The following is a 26,248-nucleotide window of genomic DNA, read 5'->3' as shown; positions in this document are numbered from 1 at the left end:
AGGGCTGACCATAGGGACAGCGCCCCCTAGAGATCACAGGGGTCAGCACTGACTGTGGGGACAGCACCTCCTAGGGGTCATGGGGGTCAGCAGTGACCGTGGCCACAGAGCCCCCTAGGGATCACTGTGGGGCAGAGCGCCCCCTACTGAGTCACTTGCAACACAGCGCCCCCAGCCCCGCCCCGGGGCACCAGGCTCAGGGCAGACTGAGAGGAGCACAGCCCCTTACCACTGAGCCATTACTAACGAGTTCCCCTATTGCCTCACAGCCCCCACCTAAGCGCCCAGCGTCACTCCCAGAATGCCCCTGCCTGCTCCCGCTTCAGCCGAGTAAACTATGTTGGCTCCGTTGCTGCCAGACCCATAGGCCCCTGGCTGCACCATGAGGAGATTCCAGAGATGGGCCCTGGGGCTGGTTCTGGTGTGAGCCCGAGGCAGAGGCAGCAGCACAGCCGACCCGCAGTCCCTTGCGTGGGGGGTTGTTCGGACAAGGCCTGCCCAGGGCAGAACAATGGGTCTGGAGCAGCCAGAGGCCTGGTGTGTGCAGGAGGAAGGGACCCGGCTGAGGCTGTAGGCTCAGCAATAGGAAATGCTTTATTAGCTGGGAGTGGTGGAGAACAGCCAGGCAGGAAGAGGCTGTAATAAGAAACATTTTTTGACTTCTCCCACATCCAGAGCACGGAGATCTTGCCAAACTTCTGCGTTTGGCCAACAGGGAGAGAGAAGCCAGCCCCTGGGAGTGGGGAGGGAGCCTAGATGCACACACCCCCCTCTCCAGCTGGGACTGGCGCCGGGGGCTGGAAATAACCCCGAAGCCAAAGCTCTGCCATGCCAGTGTCCCTGCGCAAGCCTGCGAAGGTTGGTGTGTGGAGAGGGAAGGACGGAGGCTGACCCTGAATCTGCTTTGAGCCACAGCTTGCAGCACAGCAAGGAACTGGGAAAACATCTGTTCACGCCTGCGATCCAGACTGTTGGAACCAAAGGAGGATTGCCTCTGGCCCTGGGAACTGGTCACCACAGCCCTGCTGGCAGCAGACGGACAGCCAGGTAGGACGCCCAGACTTGGGTTCCCACCCACCCACGAGCAGCCTCCTCGCTGGGCTGGTGCTGTCAACGAGGGGGAAGGAGCTGTAGGTGAGTTGGAATGAACAGCTCTTGGGGTGTTCTTAGGTGGCTGCCCAAAGCAGAAAGTGGCTACCAAAGAGCTGATCTCATGGCAATGCTGCCGGCTCCCAGCAGCTGCCCCATTTTCCGAACAACTTGCCCCATTTTCTGGTTGTGATTGCTCCCCACTCCCCTGTTACACATGGGAGCAGAGTGTTCTTGGGCTGCTCCTGACGCTACATGGGCTGTCCCTTGCCTCTTGAGGCTCAGAGCTGTATTCAGGCACTACTTGTTACTGAGAACCTCTTTAAACAGCGCTGAAACCAGCAGAATGTGCTCCTGATTTATACTTGCGCAGCTGAGGTTAGAACCTGGCCTTATCTCAGCTGCAGTCAGTGGGATGGCTCTGAATTACACCACAGTTACTGAAGTCAGACTCTGGCCTATGTCCCCTTTCAGCTGATGAAACAATATGTAAATGATAATTATGCGATAGGCAATGGATCAAGGGCGGGACAAGCAGTGCTATACAATCGGCCAAAAGCCGTTCTGAGGATGGGAGAGTAGTAAATGTTTTGCAGATAGTTCAAAAAGGCGCTTGGAGAAATCCAGTGAAGGACAGACCAGAGACGGGGCCATGAGCTGGAAGGGTGGAATTACAAAGAACTTAGAAATCAATGAGGCCACAGGGTCGGAGGAGGGCAGCTTTCAAAAAGGAAAACAGCTCCCCACTGGATTCCAATTCTCTACCATTTTCTAATAAGGGCAGGCGGAGGAGAACAAACTGACACAATTCACTGGACTTCCCAAACAGCCTTTTACCCAGTTCCTTGGGAGAGGTTAGTGAGGCAGCAAAGTAATCAGATACCAGAGTCAAAGGGTCAGAAACTGGGTAAGAGATGGAAAACGACAATTAGGAAGAAGTAGTTGATTTCATCCCCACAGAAAATTAACGACAGAGGCTGTCCTAGAGCTGATGTTATTTAATATGCTAATTAATGATCTGGGAAAGAAGGAGCCCAGGGAGGAAGCAATATGTGCAGATAACACAACAGGATTAGGTTAGCCAAGACAGTGTGGAACCTTAGAGAGAGCTAATGAAATGAAGGGGATGAGCGACCTGATGACAAATGAAATTCACCTGGGAGGGAACACTGGGAACTGCTCCGAGGCCACTCTGAATTACTGACCGGCTCAGGAAAGGGAGCCAGGTGGTTTGGCCTTAGAATAATGTGCTGCCCCAGCGGAGAAGGCAAATGAAAGGTGGCTGGGCGTGCAAGAGAGGGGCTGGGACCTGGGAAAGACTCTGCTTGCATGCGGGCGCTCAGGCGACTGTTTGGGGCTGGAATGGGGCACTCAGTTCTCACACACATGCTGCAAGAGGGGGTCAGAGATGCTTTGCAGGATTTGTTTGTTCCAATTTTCAGAAAGCTTCCAGGCTGGGGGGGAAATGTCCTGGTCGTTCTTGGCACAAACAAACAGAAAATCAGCTGTGCCCGCCTGTCTCACTAACGCAGCATCCACAAGAAAACAACCACGTGGGTGGGAAGGGGGCGTCTGGGCTGATTTGTTTTAAAGAACAAAACCTGTTCCTCTGATTTCTAACGTAGCAACTGACTGGCTGTCAGGATGGCATGAAGCCCTGCTGTGCAGTGCGGCTGCTCAAGGCATCTGCCGGTTCTGGGTACCTTGTGCCAGGCATGCTGATGGCCTGGAGCAAATGAAGGGGCAGCCTTTGACAGGCTCTGGGCTGTTTGGCTCTGATAGGTGCCTGATCTGGACCCTCAAGCCAAGCAAACTTGATCTCTGGCTCCCAGCTTCTTCAGCCCTAGAAAAGCCGCATGTGCCCTGGATCATGTCTTTGATCAGCACCTGAAAGCTTCAGTGGCAGCTGTTACAGCTCCATGATTATGGGCCGGAGAGAGGAGGGGAATCTCTGCAGGTCTCTGGATTTTGGTTCAAAGCCCATTGAAGTAAACAAAAAAAAAGCCTCCCTCTGAGTCCAATAGACTTTTGCTCTAGTAAGCCAGGGCCTGAGTTTGTCGTATCACAGAACGATGCATGGGAAGAGACCTCAAGAGGCCATCGAATCCAGTCCCCTGCCCTCATGGCAGGACCCAGCCCCATGAACCATCCCTGAGGGATGTTTATCGCACCTGCTCTTAAAGTGATACTTGTAGAGGATGGAGCATCCACTGCCACTCCTTCCCTCCAGGGGACCCAAGTCGTCCACCTCTGACAACCAGCCAAGAGTGTCAACAGCCTGGAAACTGCCTGGACAGCTGCCTGCCCCATGCAGGAATAAAGCTGGCGGATGGCCAGGTGCTCAAGTGCCCTGCGAGGGGCTGGAGGCCTCTGCACAGCTGCTGGTTCTCAGGGAACAAAAATAAGGAACCAGGTCATGAGCTGCTCCTGGCCCTCGGAAAACAAAAGAGACTTTTCTGCACAGGGCGTGTGGGGCATGGAGCCCAGCTAACGCCCCTGCAAGTACCAGGCTGCATGGACCAAGCAGATCGTTTGATTGGTGGCAGGGCGGGGCTGGGGGAAAAGGTGATCGTTCTGTTGAGGAGTCTCTTTCCTGGTTTGGTTTTGTGCCAGTTGCTTAAACAGTTCCCCAGTGTAACCCAAGCAGTGCAAAGGGAGTCGGGGACCGCAGGCGGGACTGGGTGTTGAGAAGGGGAGAAGTGTAGAGGGCTCAGAAGGTACCCTCTGGGTCTGGCTCTCAGAGATGCTGCATGCCTGCAGCTTCCCATGACTTCATTTGGAGTGATGATGCTCACATCTCCGAAACGCTGGCCCAAAACCAGGGTCCCAGAAATAGAGGCCACCTTGGAAACCATTTGTCTTGCTTTGTGTCCACATTGTGCTCAGAAGCCTGCGGTACAGCCAGGGTGAGCCAGGTCACAGCAGCACTGGTTTCCAGGTGCCTGCTCTACACAGCTCTGGTAGCCTGGCAGCTCACCCCCAAGAGTCTGAGCCAACGGAGCTGCTCTGGAGTTCAGCATGGTGGGACTTTTATCATGGTGCAGCCCTGTCTGTTTGGGACAATCCTGGGCTGCTCTGGGTGGTCTGTTAATTACACAATGCCCAGTGCTGCCTAGCTGACATTTGGAGACCTGCTTTGCATGGACCTGGCCTGCTGCTGGAAGAGCCAGGCATGTGAGTCTCAAGGCCAAGGCCAAGGCCAAGGCTCTGGTGGAATCTAGCCCTGCTGGATGGGAACAGGATGGTGTCAGTGCTTGGGGGGTCTTAGCACTTGGAGTTCAGATGCTCCTGCCAAGGCACAAGTAGGGCGCATTGGTGGTGGGACCATGGAGGAGGGAAGCCAGCAAGGTGGTCCTGTGCAGGGAGGGTCTCCAGGCTTCTCTCTGAGGCCTTTGTCCAGCACTAACCACACTCCAGGCTTTTTACAAACCAGCCCTGTACTAAGTACAGAGTGGAACTGGCCTTGTAGCTGCACCAAGACACTGGGCTGTCCCGCAGCTGCAGGAGAAGGGAGGGGGCCAAGGAGAAACAGCGAGTTCTTGGCCAAATACCACAGCCCAGCTTCCTTGTGTGCCCTGAGCCAAAGTGGCCCATGGGGAAGGACCATTCCAAGTGCACTTCCAACTCCCAAAGAAATTGTAATGTTGTGTTCTCCACTCATGGTCTTAACAGGAGCATCTTTGATAGGTCGCTACTGGGGCCCTACCAAACTCACAGTCCATTTCGGTCATTGTCATGGTCATGGGAGTTTAAAAATCATAAACCTTCTGATTTCAGGTATTTAAATCTTTAAATTTCATGATCAAAGAGCACTTGTAATGGGGAAGGGGGGGCTGAAGGATACTGTGGTGGGGAGGGGGTGTTGCTACCCCTATTTCTGTGCTGCTGCTGGCAGTGGCTCTGCCTTTGGAGCTGGGCAGCTGGAAAGTGGCAGCTGCTGCTGGCCGGAAGCCCAGCTCTGGGGATAGAGCCGCTGCCACAAGCAGGGCAGAAGAATGACCTGGTCCTGTAGAGTATTGCTACTCTTACTTCTGTGCTGCTGCCTGCAGAGCTGAGCCCTCTGTCAGCAGCCATCACCTGCCAGCCACCCGGCTCTAAAGGAAGCAATGCAGAAGTAAAGGGGCAATACCACGACACCCTAAAGTAACCTGGGGAACCCTGTGCAGCCCCTGTCTGGGTCAGGGCCTGCAGCTGGAGAAATGGTGGGTGGTCTCCCCACTACAGCTGGTACAGTATAAGTTAAAAACGCACACAAGGCCAGATTTCACAGGGAGAGACAAGATTCACGATCCGGGACACCTTTCTCACGGCCATGAACTCAGTAGGGCCTGAGTCATTATGTTGGCCTGCTTTCTACTGTGATTGTATAGGACACTGGGGAATAACATCTTACACGTGTGCCAGGCCGGTCAGTCTTTGGGGCAGAGCTGGTGCAGAGGCTGTGGTGCAGGGACCTACTGAGGTCAGAGTGCAACAGAGAACATGTGAACAGTGAGTTACCAGTGCAGCGGGTGCAGGAAATTCAAGTCTCTGTTTCTGGAGCAGAAGCTTCCTTCTAGAAGCAGCTGCTTGGAAAACAGCAGAACAAAGTGCATTCTCAGCTGTTCTCAGGACCCCCTGCTTCCCCTGCCTCCCATGACGAGAACCAGAGAGCTCAGGCTGAAGTCACGGTGCTGCTGTGACACAGACACTCTGGGTCTCGGGAGTGAGGATACAGCAAGGTCCAAGATGGGGGCGTAAAGAGCCCATGAGCCATCTGTGTTACCAGGAGGGGGAGGGGAAAGGCAGAAGAATGGGGAGACCGAGATGGGGGAAGGGATCCCAGAACGTGGGGGAGGAGAGAAGGGAGGAAAAGGAGATCAGATGCCTTGTGGGCAGTGAGTGAACAGCCTCTGGCTGGGGGGTGCTGGCCCCAGCCCTGCCCCTTCTGCGACCCTGGAGCCGAGAGCTCCCCTGCACCCTGTGGCTGCTGGCCCCCGGGTGCCCTCTGCCCCTCCAGCCCCAGCCCCCCGAGGTGGGGGAATGTGTGGTGCTACAGCAGCCCCCCAGCCCGGGGAAGGTGGGTAGTGTGGCCCCAGCCCCAGGAGCCCAGCACCACAGCTGAAGTGGGGGCTGGGGCCAGTGGCAGATTAATATAAGGGCAAAAGGGGCCATTGCCCCAAGGCCCCCGCACAGGAGGGGCCCCAAGGCTCCATGACACCATTTGTTTTAAACAATTCACTGCAATGGAACAAAAGCAACACGTCATGTCACTGCTATTTTAAAGTCAATTGAAGTGGAATTGTATTAGGCATTGGGAGGCAGTTACAGGGGCCGGGATAGGTCAGTGGTTAGCGCTTTGGCCTGGTGCACCCCAGGGCTGTGAGCTCAGTCCTTGCAGGACCTGTCAAGGCTCTGGGCTGGTCAGATTATTACAAAGATGTGTCAGGGATGGTGCCAGGTCCTGCGATGAGGGCAGGGGGCTGGACCTGATGACCTCTCAAGGTCCCTTCAGCTCTGCGAGATAGGTGTATCCCCATGTTCACCAACAATACGCAGGAATCAATTTTAAAGCATAAATACCAATGTTACATGAACATTGTACTATACTGGGGGAGGGGACTTGTGACTGGTGTCCCAGGGCCCCTCCTGCTCTCCATCCAGGCCTGCCCAGGCCCAGAGGGCGGGCAGAGCCATGCTTGGCTGGCGAGAGGCCCAGCTGTGCCTGCCAATAGCCAATACCTCCGGCAGCTGGCACAGGACATTGCCCAGGTGCTCTGAGCTGACAGAGAGCCCCCCTTTCCCAGCTATCGCCCAGGGGCTGATGGATCGCCAGATCTGGGGCTGCCTGGCGGTGACCCCGGGGGGGGGTCTCGCGCTGCTCTGAGCGAGGGTATGTGCTGGTCTCTCAGCGTTCGGTGGACTCAGCCCAAGGTCACCGGGGGTGGCGAGAGCCTGTGGCCGGCGACCGGCAGCAGGTCTGACTGTGGTGACCAGGATGGTCCCTTGTGGCCGCAGAGTCCGTGGGAGCAGGGGCAGAGAAAGGAAATGGATGGGGCCAAACAGAACCGGGCCCAGATCCTTCGAGGTGCCTCGAGACCCAGTGCCCACATCCCAGAAGCCCCCTTTGTCTCCAGGCAGGAGTCGTAGGCAGGGGCCCGGCTCCAGATGGGGCCTACGCTGCCAGGCCAGCAGCGGTCCAAGCTTGTGCACCGTGGGGTTTGCACTGCTGGTCCAGGGGCCTGAGGGGAAGGGCCAGGTGCCGGCTGGAGTTAGCAAGCACTCTGGCTCCATCAGGGCCGGCTTCTGCTCGCAGTGGCACTGAATCCGAGCCTGGGTGTCTGACCAGGGTCCGGGCTGCATGGCAGGTGAGACTGGGGGTGTAGCCCAGTGACTGTCCCTGATTCAGGATGCAGGTGCAGGGGAGAAACTGCCCCCCCAGGACTGCTGCCCTGTCTGTGCCAACATTTGGGGGTACAGGGCTTAGAGAACCCCCTCACTCAGCCTGCAGAGGAATCCAACCACTTTGAAAGGGTCTTTGCTTTACCCACAAAAGCTACAGCTCTCCTGGGCCAGAGGCAGCTCCTGCCCCCCCCGTCTCCCCGGCTGCATCCCACTAGGACTGAGACTCTGTGTCACCTCTGGGAGCCACAACAGAGCAAGTTATTTCAGGAGGAAAGGTCCCCGTGGGGGCTGCCCTGTGGCTGGAGCCATGGAGCCGCCGTCTGGGCGGATCTGTTTGTGCGGCTCGGCGCTTTGAGTGTCTGCGTCACTCCCCTTTCCCATCTAGGACAGAATCTAAACAATCTTGATTCCTGTCCAGGCTGCAGCAGGCGATGGGCAGGGCTCCGTGAATGGCAGGAAGCGGGGCCATCGGGCTGTTTACGTGGAAATCGCAGCAGACCGGGAATGGAGGTGGGTGGGGAGCCCTGGGCTCTCAGGGCTCCAGAAGCCAAGGAGGCAGCTGCCCTGGAGGAGGAGTGGGGGCTCTGGAAGGCTTGGGGACAGGGGTGAGGTCAAGTCTTCATCGCGTTTAGTTTGGCCACAGTTTCCTTTCAGCAAGGAAGGGTTTAAAAAACAAAGGAGCTCTGGGCTTCCTGCTCCTCCTCTGTGTGCATCGCTAGCGAGAAGCCTGACACCAAAGCCCAACCCCAACCCCAAAGCACGGCTGGCCCAGGGAGCTCTGTGTCTCCCCGTTCTGTTCCCAGCCATGGCCAGGACATCGGTGCATCGTGGGTCCTCATGTTTCTCCGCCTGGGGTGTGGTACCCTTTAGTCTCCTTTGCTGTGCACTCCTGGGCTGGGGCAGAGGTAACTTGGGGAGCGGGGTTAGTGGCCCGGATACACAGGAGGGCAGCCTCGCTGGTCTGGTGCTCCGCACTGGCTTTCGGAGCTCTGACTGTGATGCCCAGCTGCAATCCAGCGTAGCTGAGCCCACCTTCACGAAGCCTTTCAGAGCCATTGCTCTTTGATCCCCTCAAATCTGTTGCTTAGACACCTTGAAATCCTGCCGGCTGCACTGCTCCGCCCTGGCCCGGCTGCATCACATCACATCTGCTAGGACCTTGCAGCCCCTTCGACTGTCCCCCGAGAGTCCCTGCCACGACACGGCCCCCGCATGGTTAGTGATCATGTCAGGTGGCACCTCTTGGCTCCCTCTCTCAAAACTGTAGCTTGTCTGGTGCAAATAAGGCGGTGCACTTCGCCCCAGTGACAGCTGCATTTCAGGAGTGGGGAGGCTTGCGCAGCCTGTGAAATGTTTGGTGTGGCTTTTCCTGGGAGGATAGGAAGTGCAGCTGTAACCGCCCACAGGAGGACTTGAGCCTGGGGCTGCTGGAGCTTAGTGCAGGAACCTCTACAGTGTGAGCTAAAAGCCAGCTGGCTCTCAGCTGAGGCTGGAGCGGAGCGCCAGTCTTTCTCTCTGCAAGCGGGCCAAGTGCCATGATGTGGGAGAGTGACCCACACCTGTAGGTACAGAGGGATAGCCGTGCTAGTGTGGGGGACATGCAGCAACACAGTTTGTTGCAGTGAAAAGAGGCTGGTGTGTCTGTTGCTTTACCCATCGCACTACAGCACGAAGGCCTGGCAGGGGCACGTCTGGGTCGCTCGTGAGGAACCAGGCTTGCTGTGCACATGGGAAACCTCGTTTTACACACACACTGATGCTCTGGCTGATTTCTGGGGCTTCTCCAGCCCTGAACACAGGAAGTGCCACCAGCTGGCTCACTAGCCACGGAAAGATACACTGCCCCTTCCTTGTCTGCTGCCTTGGGTATTAAAATGGACAGTGTCAATCAAGGCAGATTTTGTGCCTTGTCTGTATACACACTTTACCAGTGCCGGCTGCTCTGCTGGAGACTGAGTTTAGCTACAATGGGTTTTCATGCAGTTGTGTGTCACAATGATCCCCTGGAATGGCCCTCAGGAAGATGTAATGGCTATGATGTCCTGGCCAAGTTCCACTCTGCATAATTCTCTCCTACCTCCATCCCATCCTATCCCACCCCCCTGCCTGGCTTTGCAATCCCAGTTGAACACAAAACCCTTTAGTTCCTCTCCAAGAGCACTGTGTAGCTTTGCTGAGCTACTGTTAACAGCTGGCCTGTGCCAACCCAGGTCGGATGCAGCTGCATTTCAGGGATACATGAAGGGAACCCCCTAGATAATGAGTTTACGCCATAACAGTACCAGTTTGCAGTTTCAAAGTGCTTTGGGGCCCTGCCAGGGAAGAGGCTGCAGTACTGTGCAACTGTGTGATTAATTCATTCTCCTTCCAACAGGCAAAATGCTGCACGGAGCTATTGGGAGCCTTCTTCTGGCCATGCTGACTGTTCCAAGGAGCGTTCCAGCTGGTACGTATCAGAACAGCCAGAGTGACTAACAAGAGTGCAGCGTTCCCAGAGGACGGCTGTTTCTTTCTGGAGCACATAGGAAGCTGAAGTAGCTGGCTGGAGATTTGTAGATTTATTTATATACCTGCCTCTCAAAATAACTCATCCTCCCAGATAATTTATTCAAGCCCTCATGTGTCTGCCTGGTGGCAGGTTCAGGGAGTCAGGGTTCCTGGTGGCCATGGGAGACTTGCTTCACTGCACATGCACATGCCACCGACCTCCCTTCTGGGTGAGTTCGCTGTGGTCCTTAATGTGCTTTGAGCTTGTTGGTGGAAAGGGCTGGAGACGTGCAGCTTGGAGACAGGATTCCGGGAATATGCTGAGTGACAGCAGGCCTTTCCCAGAGGTGAGCTCCTCTTGGGTCAGCTCACCCACTCTACTGAGTTCAGTCTGCCAGGGAGAGCGCCCTGCTCTGACCCTGGCCTGGGCTCCTCTCCATCACCTGCTCCCAGTGCTGAATCAAGGAGGACCTGTGCGAAGCCCTGTGGCTGGGGCCTGCGCTGGTTTGCTTTAAGGATGGGCCCAGGCTGTGACAGAGGCCAGATCGATACCATAGTGCAGGTTTCTCAACCAGGAGTATGTGTACCCTGGGGAGACACCGAGGTCTTCCAGGGGAACATCAGCTCATCTAGATATTTGTCTAGTTTTACAGCAGGCTCCATAAAACACATGAGTAAAGTCAGTACAGTCTAAAAGTTCATTCAGACAATGACTTCTTGTGACTGCTTCATATGCCTTATGCTGAAATGTAAGTACGATATTGCTATTCCAATTCATTTATTTGCTAATAAGACGGTAGAAAGTCAGCAGGTTTTCAGTAGTTGTCTGCTGTGATATTTTGGATGTTTTTGTAAGTAGTTTTTCAGTGAGATGTAACTTGGTGGGATGGAAAACAAATCTGACTCCTGCAAAGGGGACAGTCACCTGGCCAGATTAAATGGCACTTGGTTCAAAACCTCAGATTGCTTCAGGATCATGTTTCTTAACCAGTGGAAAGTACGCCAGAGAAGTCTGGAGGTACTTACGCTGTTTTTAAAGGGGCACTTTGAGAAACACTGCTCCAGTGTACCTAGGGCCAGGTGTGAAAGTAACTTACATTTCTTACAGGCACTGTTGTGTGGCAACCGCCCAGGGGGCGGCCTCAGGGAATGGGGCTGAGGCCATTGTGATGTGACAGCACCTGTGAGAAATTTGAGGGTGGGCTGGAGTGCGGGGGGCTCAGGGCAGGGGAAGGGACGTGTGTGAGTGCGGGGGAATTGGTGTGGGGGCTCAGGGCAGGGGAAGGCACGTGTGTGAGTGCAGGGGAGTTGGTGTGGGGGCTCAGGGCAGGGGAAGGGACGTGTGTGAGTGCGGGGGAATTGGTGTGGGGGCTCAGGGCAGGGGAAGGGACGTGTGTGAGTGCGGGGGAATTGGTGTGGGGGCTCAGGGCAGGGGAAGGGACATGTGTGAGTGCGGGGGAATTGGTGCGGGGGCTCAGGGCAGGGGAAGGGACGTGTGTGAGTGCGGGGGAATTGGTGCGGGGGCTCAGGGCAGGGGAAGGGACGTGTGTGAGTGCGGGGGAATTGGTGCGGGGGCTCAGGGCAGGGGAAGGGACGTGTGTGAGTGCGGGGGAATTGGTGCGGGGGCTCAGGGCAGGGGAAGGGAAGTGTGTGAGTGCGGGGGAATTGGTGTGGGGGCTCAGGGCAGGGGAAGGGACGTGTGTGAGTGCGGGGGAATTGGTGTGGGGGCTCAGGGCAGGGGAAGGGACGTGTGTGAGTGCGGGGGAATTGGTGCGGGGGCTCAGGGCAGGGGAAGGGAAGTGTGTGAGTGTGGGGGAATTGGTGTGGGGGCTCAGGGCAGGGGAAGGGACGTGTGTGAGTGCGGGGGAATTGGTGTGGGGGCTCAGGGCAGGGGAAGGGACGTGTGTGAGTGCGGGGGAATTGGTGTGGGGGCTCAGGGCAGGGGAAGGGAAGTGTGTGAGTGTGGGGGAATTGGTGTGGGGGCTCAGGGCAGGGGAAGGGACGTGCGTGAGTGCGGGGGAATTGGTGTGGGGGCTCAGGGCAGGGGAAGGGACGTGTGTGAGTGCGGGGGAATTGGTGTGGGGGCTCAGGGCAGGGGAAGGGAAGTGTGTGAGTGAGGGGGAATTGGTGTGGGGGCTCAGGGCAGGGGAAGGGACGTGTGTGAGTGCGGGGGAATTGGTGTGGGGGCTCAGGGCAGGGGAAGGGACGTGTGTGAGTGCGGGGGAATTGGTGCGGGGGCTCAGGGCAGGGGAAGGGAAGTGTGTGAGTGTGGGGGAATTGGTGTGGGGGCTCAGGGCAGGGGAAGGGACGTGTGTGAGTGTGGGGGAATTGGTGCGGGGGCTCAGGGCAGGGGAAGGGACGTGTGTGAGTGCAGGGGAATTGGTGTGGGGGCTCAGGGCAGGGGAAGGGACGTGTGTGAGTGAGGGGGAATTGGTGCGGGGGCTCAGGGCAGGGGAAGGGACGTGTGTGAGTGAGGGGGAATTGGTGCGGGGGCTCAGGGCAGGGGAAGGGAAGTGTGTGAGTGTGGGGGAATTGGTGTGGGGGCTCAGGGCAGGGGAAGGGACGTGTGTGAGTGCGGGGGAATTGGTGTGGGGGCTCAGGGCAGGGGAAGGGAAGTGTGTGAGTGTGGGGGAATTGGTGTGGGGGCTCAGGGCAGGGGAAGGGACGTGTGTGAGTGTGGGGGAATTGGTGCGGGGGCTCAGGGCAGGGGAAGGGACGTGTGTGAGTGCAGGGGAATTGGTGTGGGGGCTCAGGGCAGGGGAAGGGACGTGTGTGAGTGCGGGGGAATTGGTGTGGGGGCTCAGGGCAGGGGAAGGGACGTGTGTGAGTGCGGGGGAATTGGTGTGGGGGCTCAGGGCAGGGGAAGGGACGTGTGTGAGTGCGGGGGAATTGGTGTGGGGGCTCAGGGCAGGGGAAGGGACGTGTGTGAGTGCGGGGGAATTGGTGTGGGGGCTCAGGGCAGGGGAAGGGACGTGTGTGAGTGCAGGGGAGTTGGTGTGGGGGCTCAGGGCAGGGGAAGGGACGTGTGTGAGTGCGGGGGAATTGGTGTGGGGGCTCAGGGCAGGGGAAGGGACGTGTGTGAGTGCGGGGGAATTGGTGTGGGGGCTCAGGGCAGGGGAAGGGACGTGCGTGAGTGCGGGGGAATTGGTGCGGGGGCTCAGGGCAGGGGAAGGGACGTGTGTGAGTGCGGGGGAATTGGTGTGGGGGCTCAGGGCAGGGAGTCAGGGTGTCGCAGGTTGCAGGAGTCGAGGAGCAGGTTGAGGGTGCTCACACAGGGCTGTGGGGGTGCAGGAGTCAGGACAAGGACTGTGGGGTGACTCAGGGCTGGGGACTGGGGAGGTGGCCACCACACGGCCTGGCCACCATATCCCTGGGGCTGGTTGGGGCTGTACTACCTGGCCGGTGCATGTCCCGTGCACCAGGGTCCTGGCTTCTGCTGCTGCACACCCCGCTCAGCTGCAGGCCCCACTTGCTGCACCTGCTCTTGCAGCAGCGTGCTCAGCAGCAGACAGCTCCTTCTTACTCCTGAACTTTCACCCCTGCCTGGGCACTGGGCTTCAAACCTGAAACTTTTCCCCAGTCTGCTTGTAGCTCCGCCTGGCTCTGACAGACCAAACACCCCAAAAGGCCAAGGTCGCATTCAGGGTGTGACTTGCCCCCTCACTGGGGGTACCTGGACAATGAGGACTGGCCCCAGCCTGCACCCTGGGGTGGAGGTTTCAGGCACAACCTTAGGGCCTGGGCTTAGAGACCTAAACTCCAGATCCAAACGCCCGTGGGTAGGGCTCCGAGTTCTAATCTGAATGCGAAATTGCCACGGGACGAACAGAAATGGCTGGATCAAATCCCACTTGCCTTCCTGAGACAGACATACTGGTGGGAGCCCATCCCCAAGGCCTTCCTCATCCAGGCAGCACAGGTATCTCTCTAAGTCTCTCCCCGCCTGAGCCTCATTCTCAGGCCATCTCAGGGGCAGATTTTCCACTGATCAACCCTGACAACTGCAGCCACATTTAAGAGGTGCCCAGCGCCCCATCTGCGCCCAGTGTGCTGGCTCCATTGAAAAGCCGACCCATACGGCCTGGCCTGGCCTGCCCCGGCCTGGCCTAGCCTAGCTAACCCTTGGCCACTGGAGACTTGCTGATTTGTGTCCCTGGGCCCAGTCAGAGTCCTCCCAGGACATCTGGACAGCAGTGGCTTTAACATGCCCCAGCTGGGATGTGGGCCGGATCCGGCAGGCCCAGCCCAGCTCGGCTCCCTCCATGGCTCAGGCTGTCTGGTTTGTGTCCCACAGCGAAGGTGAGGTGCGCCTGTGACGTTCCACCGTGTACAAATGCCACCTGCTTGGGGCAGGTGTGTTTTGTGAGCAGAAGTTTACAGGATGGGGAGCACACCCAGAGCAAGGGCTGCCTGAGCAATTACTTGGAGAACTGCAAGGGGTATCCCATGGAAGAATATGCCATACGCTGCTGCCTGTCCGACATGTGCAATTGGAACTTGAGCTTCCCTGTGAAAGGTACAGCCCCCCCCCGTCCCCCTGGGGCCCCTGGTGGCTGGGGTGGGGGGCTCCCTCTCTGGCGGTTTGACCAGGCTCCCACACCTGGGCTGCTGCCTGCCTGCACCATGTGCTCCTTCAGCGGGCGGAGAGCAGTCAGCAGGTGATGGGGTGATGTTTGCTGTCAGCTCTTCTCCAGCTAGCCGGCGCTCTGGGACTCCCTGCCTGCTGCCCCTTGATCGTTCAGGGCTCCTAGGGAGTAGGACTGGCCCTTTCACACACCCCAAGAGGGCTCAGCATGGCTCAAGGTCAGCCAGGGCTCAGCATGGCTCCAGAACAGTGGTGGGCAACCCACACCCAGGGCTGCGTGCGGCCCATGGGGGTTCTAAGTGTGGCCCATGACACATTTTGGTGACCTTTGTCCGTATGCAGGGTCGCCAGATTCTGTTGGTTTCTGGCTGTGATGTCCCCTCCCTCCCAGGCATTGCTAAAGCAACACACCTGTAAAGCAGGAGCGCGTGAGGTCCGGTGCCTGCTGGTAGCACACAACATGGCCTGTGGAAGCTGTGCCCTCCGTCTGCACCCAATCGAAGCTCTGCTGTGGTTCAGTCTGCACACCCCACCCACTCTAGCTACATCAGAGCATTCAGCAACCTACCCTGCGCCGGGAGAGGGAAGGCACTCACGCAGCCCACTCACTGGCCTTGGTTGCAGGACGAAGGCAGAAGGAGGGCCCTGGCTGGTTTGAATTGGAACTGGGCTGTTGAGAGGGAGGAAGGAAGGCCAGGGCCCCGGCTCGGAGTCCCCCTCTGGGCTCCTCTCCCCAGTATGGATTGGACTGATGACTTCTTGGTTTCTGGGCTGACAACTCTGTTCTGCACTGTGTCCCTGTTGCCTAACGGCCCTTCTGTTCTCCCTGCGCAGTGACAGTCACGCTGACTGCGGATGGAGGACCAGGGCCTGGGCACCCCCACACCCCGTGACACCAGCTCCAGCCAGTCCCAGCCGTGCTCTGACGCCATGCCCCAGGGCAGGGCAGAGGCATCCCTGTGGCATCTGCCAGGGACTCTATCACAGCTCATCCTCTCCCTCCCCTCAGGGAAGCAGATCCAAAATTCATTCTCTCTGAAGAACCTGCTCCTGATGATCCTGGTTCCCCTGCTGGCCTTACTCGTCCTCGGGGGGCTGCTCATGCTCTCCTTATGGAAGCTGGTTCGGCGCTGCAAGAGGCAGCTCCCCTTCAGACACAGTGACTTGGGTGACTCAGACATGATGCTGAAGGCCTCTGTGGTGGGAGACAGCACCTTACAGGTGAGTGCGTCTTAGGCAGCCGGCATGGGACTGACCAGAAACAGAGATGGCTGCAGACAGGCCCCCTGCAAACTACCCCAGACCTGAACTGCACAGCCAGAGCCCATCTCTGGGTCACAGAGAAGGTCTCTCCCTAACTAAGGGGATGACTGGCAGGTTTGTTCACTCCCTCTGGGGCATCGGGCATTGCCCATGGTTGGAAGACAAGACACTGTGCTGGATGGATCGTTGGTCTGACCCAATCTGGCTGTTCTTATGTACTCTATGGATTTATAACCTGGCAATTGCAGCCTGGTAAGTCTACCATCAGTACCAGGCAAATTAGCTTAAACTATAGTAAAGAATAAAATTGTCAGATACTGGGATGAAAATCATGTATTGGGCAAAAGTTTCTGTAAAGGGAACTCATGCCTCACAAATCTACTAGAGTTCTTGGAGGGGGGTCAATACACATGTGGACAAGGGGGATCCAGGGGATAGAGCGTATTCAGATTTCCAGAAACACAGGGTAGAAATAAATGGCACGTTTTCAGGATGGGGAGAGGTAACTAGTGGTGTCCCCCAAAAGCCAGCCCTTCCCTCCCTCTGCCCCCATCATCCTGCCCACGACATACCCCATCTCCAGTCCCAGATCGACACCAGGCAGTCTCAGCACCCTACCTACGGGCTCCCTGCCCCTGATTGCCATGGTAACTGAAGAGAGGGACAGATCAGTGGGAGGCATTTGATGTTGTTTAACGGGTTAGTGTGCTGCCAGCAGTTTGCAAGGTTATCTAGCTGCAAGCTCTCTTCTGACTTCCGATGCCCGCCCCCAGGATTTGCTGAACGAGGACTGCACCACAGGCAGCGGCTCTGGGCTGCCCTTTCTTGTCCAGAGAACTATGGCTCGACAGATCACGCTGGTGGAATGTGTAGGTAAGACAATGACCAGCCCCACATTTAGCCCTGTGGTTGTCTAAACCCCTGCAGCACATGGCGAAGGAAGGTTCCCCCAGGTGGGTGTCACCTAATTCCTTCAGCCAGTCAGCCAGGCCTGTCCCAGGCACCCAGGTGTAGGAGTGTTCAGTTTTGTGTGCGTAGAAAGCTGGCAACCCTATCCAGGGTTCCCTCTAATTTTTTTCCATGCATGTGTGGAATGAATTTTGTCATGTGCACTGAGGCATGTGCACCACCAGTAGAAACCCAGCCCATGAGTGCTTTGAGCAGTCTACTAGTCAGCTGGGCAGCATTTGACTGTCACATGGATGGCCAACCAAGCATTCCGCTTACAGGGAACACTGACCCTATACAAAGACCAGGCCTGGTACTGAGAGAAGGGCCTTTCCCTTAGCACAGGGGCCTGGACTCTGAGGTCCCAAATTGTTCCCCTGACCTCATGGACCCACAAAGAATGAACAGCCTTATCCTCAGGTTGGCTGAGCTCACAAAACCTCCAGCGGTCACCCCAGGGGCAGATGGGCCTCCAGTCAGCTGGTCCCCTGGCACACTGAGCATCGGTAGGGTGGCATGACACCATGTCGATGTCGTGGCAGGCAAAGGGCGCTATGGGGAGGTGTGGCGTGGCGTGTGGCATGGGGAGAACGTGGCCGTGAAGATCTTCTCCTCCCGAGATGAGCAGTCGTGGTTCCGCGAGACAGAGATCTACAACACGGTGCTACTCAGGCATGACAATATCCTCGGTGAGTAGCAGCCCTGGCGGGGGCTTGCACCACACCCGGCCTGCTGGGACACCCTGTTCCATGAGCCCTTCTGTTTTGTCCCCCACTAGGCTACATTGCCTCTGACATGACATCCAGGAATTCCAGCACCCAGCTCTGGCTCATCACTCACTACCATGAGAACGGCTCACTCTACGACTATCTGCAGAGGACTGTGCTGGACACAGAGGCCTGCCTGAGCCTGGCCTGCTCCATCATCTGCGGTCTGGTCCATCTGCACGTGGAGATGTTCGGGACCCAGGGGAAACCAGCCATTGCTCACCGGGACCTGAAGAGCAGGAACATCCTGGTGAAGAACAACAGGGAGTGCTGCATCGCAGACCTGGGTGAGAGTCCCTGGCCAGAGCCAGAGCCGTAACCCCTCTCAGCACGCCATCTTGCCTGGGGAGCAGAGGGCCTGGCCTTGACAGACCTTTTTCCTGTCTGCACCTAACCGGCATCTGGATTCCCTGGTGCCTGTGTACCTTGTGGGGCAAGGGCAGATGCATCTCTGGAGGGACGCAAGCGAAGTTTGTTTCATTTGCCAGTGGAGGGGCTCGTCTTCTCAGGGGGCTTAAATATTTAACTCCTTGGCGTCATAGGGTCAAATCCCCTTGGGGGTCAGTTCGGGAGTATTTTTTTCTTGCACAGAACAAAATGGCAGTGTTTCGGGAGGCTTCAGTGTCCCTAGGACAATAAATATCTGCCCCCGCCCTTTGCAGCCCCACTGGTCTGCAGAAAGGAGGCAAGTGGGACAAGCCAGGGAAGGAAAGAAAAAACAAATTGCCATGGGCAACAATGGCACATATCGGCTCTCCCTGGGCTGTAAGCAGAAAACTCTGCCCAGTCCAAAGTCACAAGCACTTTCCCTCCGAGAGCAAGGAGAGAAAACCAGCCCCTCCTGGGCTCTGACTCAGCCTGCCTGACGTTGCTTCCTTCCAGGACTGGCGGTCATGCATTCTCAGGACGGTGACTACCTGGACATCGGCAACAACCCACGGGTCGGCACCAAACGCTACATGGCCCCCGAGGTCCTGGATGAACAAATCCGGACCGACTGCTTCGAATCCTACAAGCAGACTGATATCTGGGCATATGGCCTGGTGCTCTGGGAAATCACCAGGAGGACAGTTGTCAATGGTAAGGGGGCTTTGGGCAGGGAGAGGCAGCACTCCCACTTCTCCAGTCCCATGCATGGGCACACAAATGGGGATGTCATGCCTGGGCCATTGTCTGTAGGTAAGCACACCGTGGAGGGTCCAGTCTGCTCTGCTAACAGTCCGTACTCCCCAGCTCACAGTGGGAGCTCTTTAGGGCACAGACAGCTTCCTTCTTCAGTCTATACAACACCCACCCCAACAGGGCCTCAGCGTGAGTAACATGCCCCCCTTTCACAGGAAGAAGTGGGGCTCCAACCTGATTGGGCTGAGGCTGGGACGGGCTCTTTTACCAGGAAGTCAGCAGCACCACAGGCCCTGAGTTTGTCTAGCAACAGATGGCAGTGGAGTAAATCGGCCTGTTTCTGTAGCATCACAGAACTGGAGAGGTCATCAGGTCCACACCATCTGCATCCTCCCTTTCCCTGGGCACATGAGCGCTGCGAGGAAACACACCTGAGGTCCCAACAAGGAGCAAACTCACAGCCCCTGCTTTACAAGGCCAGTGCACTAACCACTGAGCTATTCTGCCTCCCAGGGTGTTTAGGGCAGGGCGGGGCCAAATATATCCCACCAAGCCACTCATTCCAGCCCAGAGACACAGCCGGGACTCAGAAAAGCAGCTTCAGGGCCATGATTGTCTTTCCACAGCTGTGAGCCCAGGGGTAGAGGCTTCACCTGCTGCCCAAGCCCTCAGCACAACCCCGCTGGCTGATTTCAAGCCAATGGGAGCTGCCTGTCTGAAGCAGTGCCAGTGCGGGAAGCTCTCCCTGCCTCCCCTCAGGCTTGGGGCTGGCTGCAGAGGCACGTGGCCACTGCCAGGGCCGTGTGGGTAGGGAGCCTGCCTGAGAAGCCTGCTGGGCTGCTGGCCAGGAGCCACCCAGGTAAAGCTCCTGCCTTTGGTACCCCAGCCCCTGCTTCCCTCCAGGCCTTCCACCCCAACCCCTACCTCTGGCCACTACCCGCTTCTGCCCTAGTCACAGCCCAAACCCCTGCACCTCAGGTCACAACCAGGGCTCCCTCTACCTTTTCCCACCTGGGGCAGAATAAATTTTGCCGTGTGCCCCAAGACATGTGAAGAAGTGCACCACCAATAGACACACAGGCCGTCAGCTGTGGCTGGCTGTGGACACTCTGCTAATCAGCTGAATGGCATTTAAATCTCTCCTGGGCGGCCGTCCAAGCACTCATCTTACAGGGAACCCTGGTCACAACCCAGATCCCTGCACTCCTGTCCTCCACCCCAGGATACAACCACCTCCGTCACCCTATCTCCTTCCCAGACCCCCTTGTGCCCCTCACTCCCTTACGCCAAGCTCCCTTCTGATCCCTCTCCTCCTTTAATAGCAGGGAAGAGTGCGGCCCCTGGCCACCTTCCAAACCCTGGAGGTGCCCCCCATCCAAAATGATTGCTGGCCCTGGGCTTGGGGCATGGCTCAGCAGAGCGGCTGAGCAAGCTGCAGGCTGGCCCGAGGTCCGTGTACTCCCCTGAGTCCGCCAGGCTCCCAGCGCAGAAACCATCACAGCTCAGGGCTGTGCCTGCGAAGGTTGTCAGCGGCTGGGAGTGTTTCTTGCCCAAAGATTAGCTGTAAATTATAAACACTGTAATCTAGTGTCAGCGCCCGGCTCCCTGATTAAAGGGCCCATTAGACTCAATCAGGGCTTTGTTTGTTCAGCACTGATTAGAAAACAAGCAGCACCAGGGAACGCTTGGAGCCTGGCCATGTGCACAGGACTTCCGGCTCCTCTGGAGCAGGCACTGCTAACCTAGCGTGCTTCCCCCATGGCCTGCCGCAGGGCTGGGTCAGGGACTCCCTTGGGCGGGGACCACTGGTGTGGGCTGAGGAGGAGGCAGAGAACTGGGGCAGAAATCAAGCAGTGGCCCAGGAGCCAGATGCAGACGCCTTCTCGGTCGGGTGGCAGAACGCGGGGTGGTCAGAGCAGTGTCAGGATCGGGAGCGGGGGCTTTGCAGGTCAGATGCCCCCTGGGCACAGAGCCGGCCCCAGATGTGGTTTTGGAGTCCATGTCCCAGTGTCCCTGGCAAGGGAACACTCCCATCCTCCTTGTGCCCAGGCCTGAATGAGCACCCCAGCGCCCCATTTCCCCCTCCCCCCCGGGCAGAGCTAAGGGACACAGCAGTCGGGGAAGGACACACAGAGCCCTGCGGTCTCCAGCTGGCCCCTTTCCCCAGCAGGAAAGTTCATTCAAAGCCATTAATTCAATGGTGGCATTGGTGGCAGGTGGCAGCACCCCAAGGTGCAGTCTGGCCGGGCTAATCTCATCCACGGGTCCTGGACGCTTTCCTATGAAGCACTGCAGTTAACTAACCCAAGAAAGGCTCTGGACGCCCATTAACCCTTGCCAGGCTATTGGCCTCTCTCCTACAGGACGCCAGGGCTGGGGAAACTCCCCATCGTGCACTGCACTAGGGGGCAGGGTGACAGGGAGCTTGCACTCTCTGCCCCAAGGCTTCCGGCCCCCCATGCAGAGCCAGATAGGACGCTGCTGGGACGCTGGAAGGGCTTCGGTTAATCCCTGGCACAAAGATCCCAGGGCGGGGGTTACTAAATGCAGATTAGCCAGGCCGAGCAGCTGCCTGGCCTCCAGTTCACCGCTAGGTGGCAGTTTGGGCTGCATCTAAGACAAGGTTCCCAGATGGCCTGACTTGGCCCCTGGTTTCCTGCAGTGCACCCAGTTCCCAAGGGAGATGGGGTGGGGAGGTCCCTCCTGCGAGCAGCGCGGAGGTGCTCGTTACAGGCTTGGTGCATCTTCCTGTGCAGCGTTTGGTATCCGGGCAGGACTGCACACTGGCTCGGATTAGGCAACGCAGGCAGCGCAGGCTGCACCCGAGCTGAGCTACCCTGGTGTGAATCCAGAGTAACTCCGGATTCAGGGCAGGGCCGTTGGTGGTCCCTCTCCCACAAGGTGCTAGCGTTCTGCCCGGTGTGCGAATGCCCCTGTGTCACGTCTCTTCATGCTGCGTCTCAGCACCCACGTGCCAGGGGGCTCACAGACTTGCTGGGCCCCTGCCAAGGTGGGGGGTGGCTCCATGCTCCTGAAGGGGTGTGGCCTTGCATGGAAGGGGTGGGATCAGCTGTACAGCAGCTATTCAAAGGGCCCAGGGCTCCAGCCACCTCTGCTCCTGTGATAGTGGCAGCCAGGAGCTCCTGGCCCTTTTGAATTGCTGGGTCCCACCCAGAGCAACTACCCCCTTTACCACTCTCCCCACTACCCTGGTCAGTAGCAGTGTTCCCTGTAAGCTGTTCTTCTGCTCCTCCAGAGACCCAACCTTGACGTTCCGTACAGCACCTAGCACAAAGGGGCCCAGGCTTGACGGGGCCTCAGGCACTGCCATAGTACACATGGTTGATTATCGCCTGTGGTGTGACACTCGAGCAACTGCTGATGTGTGGGGGGGGCGTGTATCCTCATGTGCCTAGTACAGTGTTGGGAACAGGGGTGAGCTCCCTATAAACATGCACAGAGTGGACCCTGGTCCATCCAGCAAAGGGCAGTGCTGCAAATTCACATGTGCACGCCCACACAGGCCCCTGGGACGCACACACACACACCTGCCATGTGTCCCATGGCTGCGGGTGACTTGGGGGGGGGGACTGGTGCCTGCTCTTGGCAGCTTGTGCACCACACCTCTGCAGCCACGCCAGCTTTTCTCACCTGCTAACACTCCTCCCCACAGGGATAGTGGAGGACTACCGGCCTCCCTTCTTCGACATGGTCCCCAGCGACCCCAGCTTTGAGGAGATGAAAAAGGTGGTTTGCACTGACCAGCAGACGCCCACTGTCCCAAATCGCTTGTACTCCGACTCGGTAAGTGTGGCGCAGGGCTCAGGCCAGCGCCTGAGGGGCTGTTCCCAGCAGAGTTCTCCCAGCCCCTACCCCTGGCCCTGTTGGGCTCCTGCCTGGTACCTGGCAGTGGCTCTAGAGTTCCTGCTCTCCTGCAGCACATTGTCCTCCCACCACTCCTGGCACACCACGAGACTGACTGAGGCTACGTCTACACGTGAAGCCTACATCGAAGTAGCCTATTTCGATGTGGCGACATCAAAATAGGCTATTTCGATGAATAACGTCTACATGTCCTCCAGGGCTGGCAACGTCGATGTTCAACATCGACGTTGCGCAGCACCACATCGAAATAGGCGCAGCGAGGGAACGTCTACATGCCACAGTAGCACACATCGAAATAAGGGTGCGAGGCACAGCTGCAGACAGGGTCACAGGGCGGACTCAACAGCCAGCCGCTCCCTTAAAGGGCCCCTCCCAGACACACTTGCACTAAACAGCACAAGGTACACAGAGCCGACAACGAGTTGCAGACCCTGTGCATGCAGCATGAATCCCCCGCTGCAGCAGCAGCAGCCAGAAGCCCTGGGCTAAGGGCTGCTGCACACGGTGACCATAGAGCCCCGCACGGGCTGGAGAGACAGCGTCTCTCAACCCCCCAGCTGATGGCTGCCATGGAGGACCCCACAATTTCGACGTTGCGGGACGCGGATCGTCTACACGGTCCCTACTTCGACGTTGAACGTCGAAGTAGGGCGCTATTCCGATCCCCTCATGAGGTTAGCAACTTCGACGTCTCGCCGCCTAACGTCGAAGTTAACTTCGAAATAGCGCCCGACGCGTGTAGCCGCGACGGGCGCTATTTCGAAGTTAGTGCCGCTACTTCGAAGTAGCGTGCACGTGTAGACACAGCTTGAATGTGGGGCTCTTCACCACTTCCAGCCAGTCCTTGATTGACTCATGAGTCCCAGTCAAACCCGGCGGTCTCAACTGGTTTAGTAGATTCTACGTTGCCTCCGGGTGTCTTAATTAACCTGAGGTAGGCCTTGTTTGGTTATCAGGGAAACAGGGACTTGTTTAACCCGGGGCTAATATAGCTGCTTTCTGCTACCTTCTTGGAGCCATCTGGCTTGACCACATCATACTTTGCATTTATCGCCATTGAATTTCATTTGTCATTTTGTTGCTCGGTCATTCAGTTTTGTGAGCTTCATCCTTTTGTAACTTTTACCTGTCGGTTTTGGACTTAATTATCTTGGGTAATTAAGCATTGTCTGCACCCTTGGACACCTGTCTATCCCAGAAATTCAACGTTTTGCCTTTGTACACTGTGTGACATAAGAACATAAGAACATAAGAATGGCCATACTGGGTCAGACCAAAGGTCCATCAAGCCCAGCATCCCATCTGCCGACGGTGGCCAATGCCAGGTGCCCCAGAGAAGGAGAACAGAAGACAATGATCAAGTGATTTATCTCCTGCCATCCATCTCCTGCCCTTGTTATGAAGGCTAGGGCACCATACTTTATCCCTGGCTAATAGCCATTTATGGACCTAACCTGCAAAAATTTATCAAGCTCTTTTTTAAACCCTAATAGAGTCCTGGCCTTCACAGCCTCCTCAGGCAAGGAGTTCCACAGGTTGACTGTGCGCTGTGTGAAGAAAAATTTCCTTTTATTAGTTTTGAACCTACTACCCATCAATTTCATTTGGTGTCCCCTAGTTCTTGTATTAGGGGAAAAGGTAAATAATTTTTCTATATTCACTTTCTCCACACCATTCATGATTTTATATACCTCTATCATATCGCCCCTCAATCGCCTTTTTTCCAAACTGAAAAGTCCCAGTCTCTCTAGCCTCTCCCCATATGGGACCCTTTCCAAGCCCCTAATCATCTTAGTCACCCTTTTCTGAACCTTTTCTAATGCCAATATATCTTTTTTGAGGTGAGGAGACCACATCTGCACGCAGTACTCGAGATGTGGGCGTACCATAGTTTTATATAGGGGAAGTATGATATCTTTTGTCTTATTATCGATCCCTTTTTTAATAATTCCTAACATCCTATTTGCCTTACTAACTGCCGCTGCACACTGCGCGGATGTCTTCAGAGAACTATCCACTATAACTCCAAGATCCCTTTCCTGATCTGTCGTAGCTAAATTTGACCCCATCATGTCGTACGTGTAATTTGGGTTATTTTTTCCAACATGCATTACCTTACACTTACCCACATTAAATTTCATTTGCCATTTTGCTGCCCAATCACTCAGTTTGCTGAGATCTTTTTGTAGTTCTTCACAATCCCTTTTGCTTTTGACTGTCCTGAACAACTTGGTGTCATCTGCAAACTTTGCCACCTCACTGTCATCTGCAAACTTTGCCACCTCAGTGTAAACTGGCCATTTATTCCTACTCTTTGTTTTCTATCTTTTAACTAGTTCCTGACCCATGAGAACACCTTCTCTCTTATCCCATGAAAGTTTACTTTGCTTAAAAGCCTTTGGTGAAGGATCTTATCAATGGTTTTCTGAAAATCGAAGTACACAATACCTACTGGATCACCTTTGTTTATGTGGGCTTTTTTGGCCTTCTCAAAGAATTCTAATAGATTGGTGAGGCATGATTTCCCTTTAAAAACCCATGTTGACTGTTCCTCAACATGTTGGCTACATCTACACTATAGTGATCTGTCAACAGACCTCACTATCAGAAGATATCTTCCAACAGAACTTCTGTCAATGGATTGTGGCCAGGCATGAGCTGGTCCTCTCTCAACAAAACAGCCAGCCAGAAGTACAGTAGATAGGGCTACCCGGTGTCCCAGAAGCCCTCTTTGTCGACAGAGGGCCCCACGGAGCATCCACACTGGTTTCCTGTTGACAATTTCTGTCAAGAAAGATATTCTGCCTTCTGGGGGAAGAGCAGAATGCTGCGGACAGAATTACAGCATTCTGCTGACTTACTCTCGACAGAACGCATTTGTAATGTGGATGCTCCATGAACTCTCTAGTGTGGGCATAGCCATTGTGTTCATCTATGCATCTGATCATTCTGTTCTTTACTACAGTTTCCACCAATTTGCCCAGTACTGAAGTTAGGCTCACTGACCAGTAATTACCAGGATTGCCTCAGGAGGCTTTTTAACAAACCATCATTACAGTATCCTTCAGTCAGCTGGTGCAGAGGCTGAGTTAAGCATTAAGTTACATCTAAAAGTGAGCAGTTCTGCAATTTCATATGTGGGTTCTTTCAGAACCCTTCATGAATCTCATCCCATTGGGTGACTTACTGTTTCCTGTATCAATATGTTCCAGAACCTCCCCTACTGATACCTCATTCTGGGACAGTGCCTCAGATTTGCCACCTAAAAAGAATGGCTCAGGATGGCAATTTCCTGCATATCTTCTACAGCGAAGATGGATGCGAAGACTTAATCTAGTTGTTTTGCAACGACCTTGTCTTCCGTGAGAGCTCCTGTAGAACCTCGACTGTCCAGTGGCCCCACCGGTTCTTTGCAGGCTCCCTGCTTCCGATGGACTTAACACCTGTGCCCTTAGCTTTTGTATCGTCTACTAGGTGCACGTCAGACCCCTGTGTGGCCTGACTCTTTTACTCCAGGCAGTCGGGGATCTAGCTCAGCATTCAGTGTGCTCAGAAATATTTGCCATTCAAGGGGCCTGCTGCAGAGAGACCTAAACCTTTCCTACAAGGCACCTGCATCTCCTCATTCCCGCTTCACACCTAGGGAGACGGGAGGCCACAGAAGTTGTCCGGATATGACAGGTTTTGAAGGGCTGGCTTCGAGGACAAGCTCTTACCT

General features: G+C 56.1%; 2 protein-coding genes across 6 annotated transcripts in view; both read left to right on the top strand.

Annotated features, from left to right (window-relative positions):
• Window positions 1-715: 715 nt before the first annotated feature.
• Window positions 716-26,248, top strand: part of ACVRL1 (activin A receptor like type 1) — a 49,055-nt gene continuing 23,522 nt past the window's right edge. For 2 of the 5 annotated variants that reach the window (XM_074980130.1, XM_074980128.1), the window contains exons 1-9: window positions 7,902-7,983; window positions 9,848-9,919; window positions 14,255-14,476; window positions 15,555-15,766; window positions 16,582-16,681; window positions 17,299-17,445; window positions 17,535-17,810; window positions 18,406-18,603; window positions 22,319-22,449. In XM_074980130.1, coding sequence (XP_074836231.1) covers window positions 7,923-7,983; window positions 9,848-9,919; window positions 14,255-14,476; window positions 15,555-15,766; window positions 16,582-16,681; window positions 17,299-17,445; window positions 17,535-17,810; window positions 18,406-18,603; window positions 22,319-22,449 — 1,419 coding nt within the window. In that variant the 5' untranslated portion in view covers window positions 7,902-7,922. Of the gene's footprint in view, window positions 1,048-7,901; window positions 7,984-9,847; window positions 9,920-14,254; window positions 14,477-15,554; window positions 15,767-16,581; window positions 16,682-17,298; window positions 17,446-17,534; window positions 17,811-18,405; window positions 18,604-22,318; window positions 22,450-26,248 lie in introns of those variants that run through there. The other 3 variants (XM_074980129.1, XM_074980132.1, XM_074980131.1) reach the window with 3 other exon arrangements.
• ACVR1B (activin A receptor type 1B) overlaps window positions 22,350-26,248 on the top strand; it is a 38,280-nt gene continuing 34,381 nt past the window's right edge. Inside the window, exon 1 of the mRNA XM_074980134.1 lies at window positions 22,350-22,449. The gene's annotated coding sequence lies outside the window, so the exon portion shown is untranslated. The remainder of the gene's footprint in view (window positions 22,450-26,248) is intronic.

This window comes from Carettochelys insculpta, chromosome 29 (genome assembly GCF_033958435.1).
Source record: "Carettochelys insculpta isolate YL-2023 chromosome 29, ASM3395843v1, whole genome shotgun sequence".
Classification (NCBI taxonomy): domain Eukaryota; kingdom Metazoa; phylum Chordata; order Testudines; family Carettochelyidae; genus Carettochelys; species Carettochelys insculpta.
Note: the sequence above shows the minus strand (reverse complement) of the source record. Positions and strands in the feature narration are given on the sequence as shown.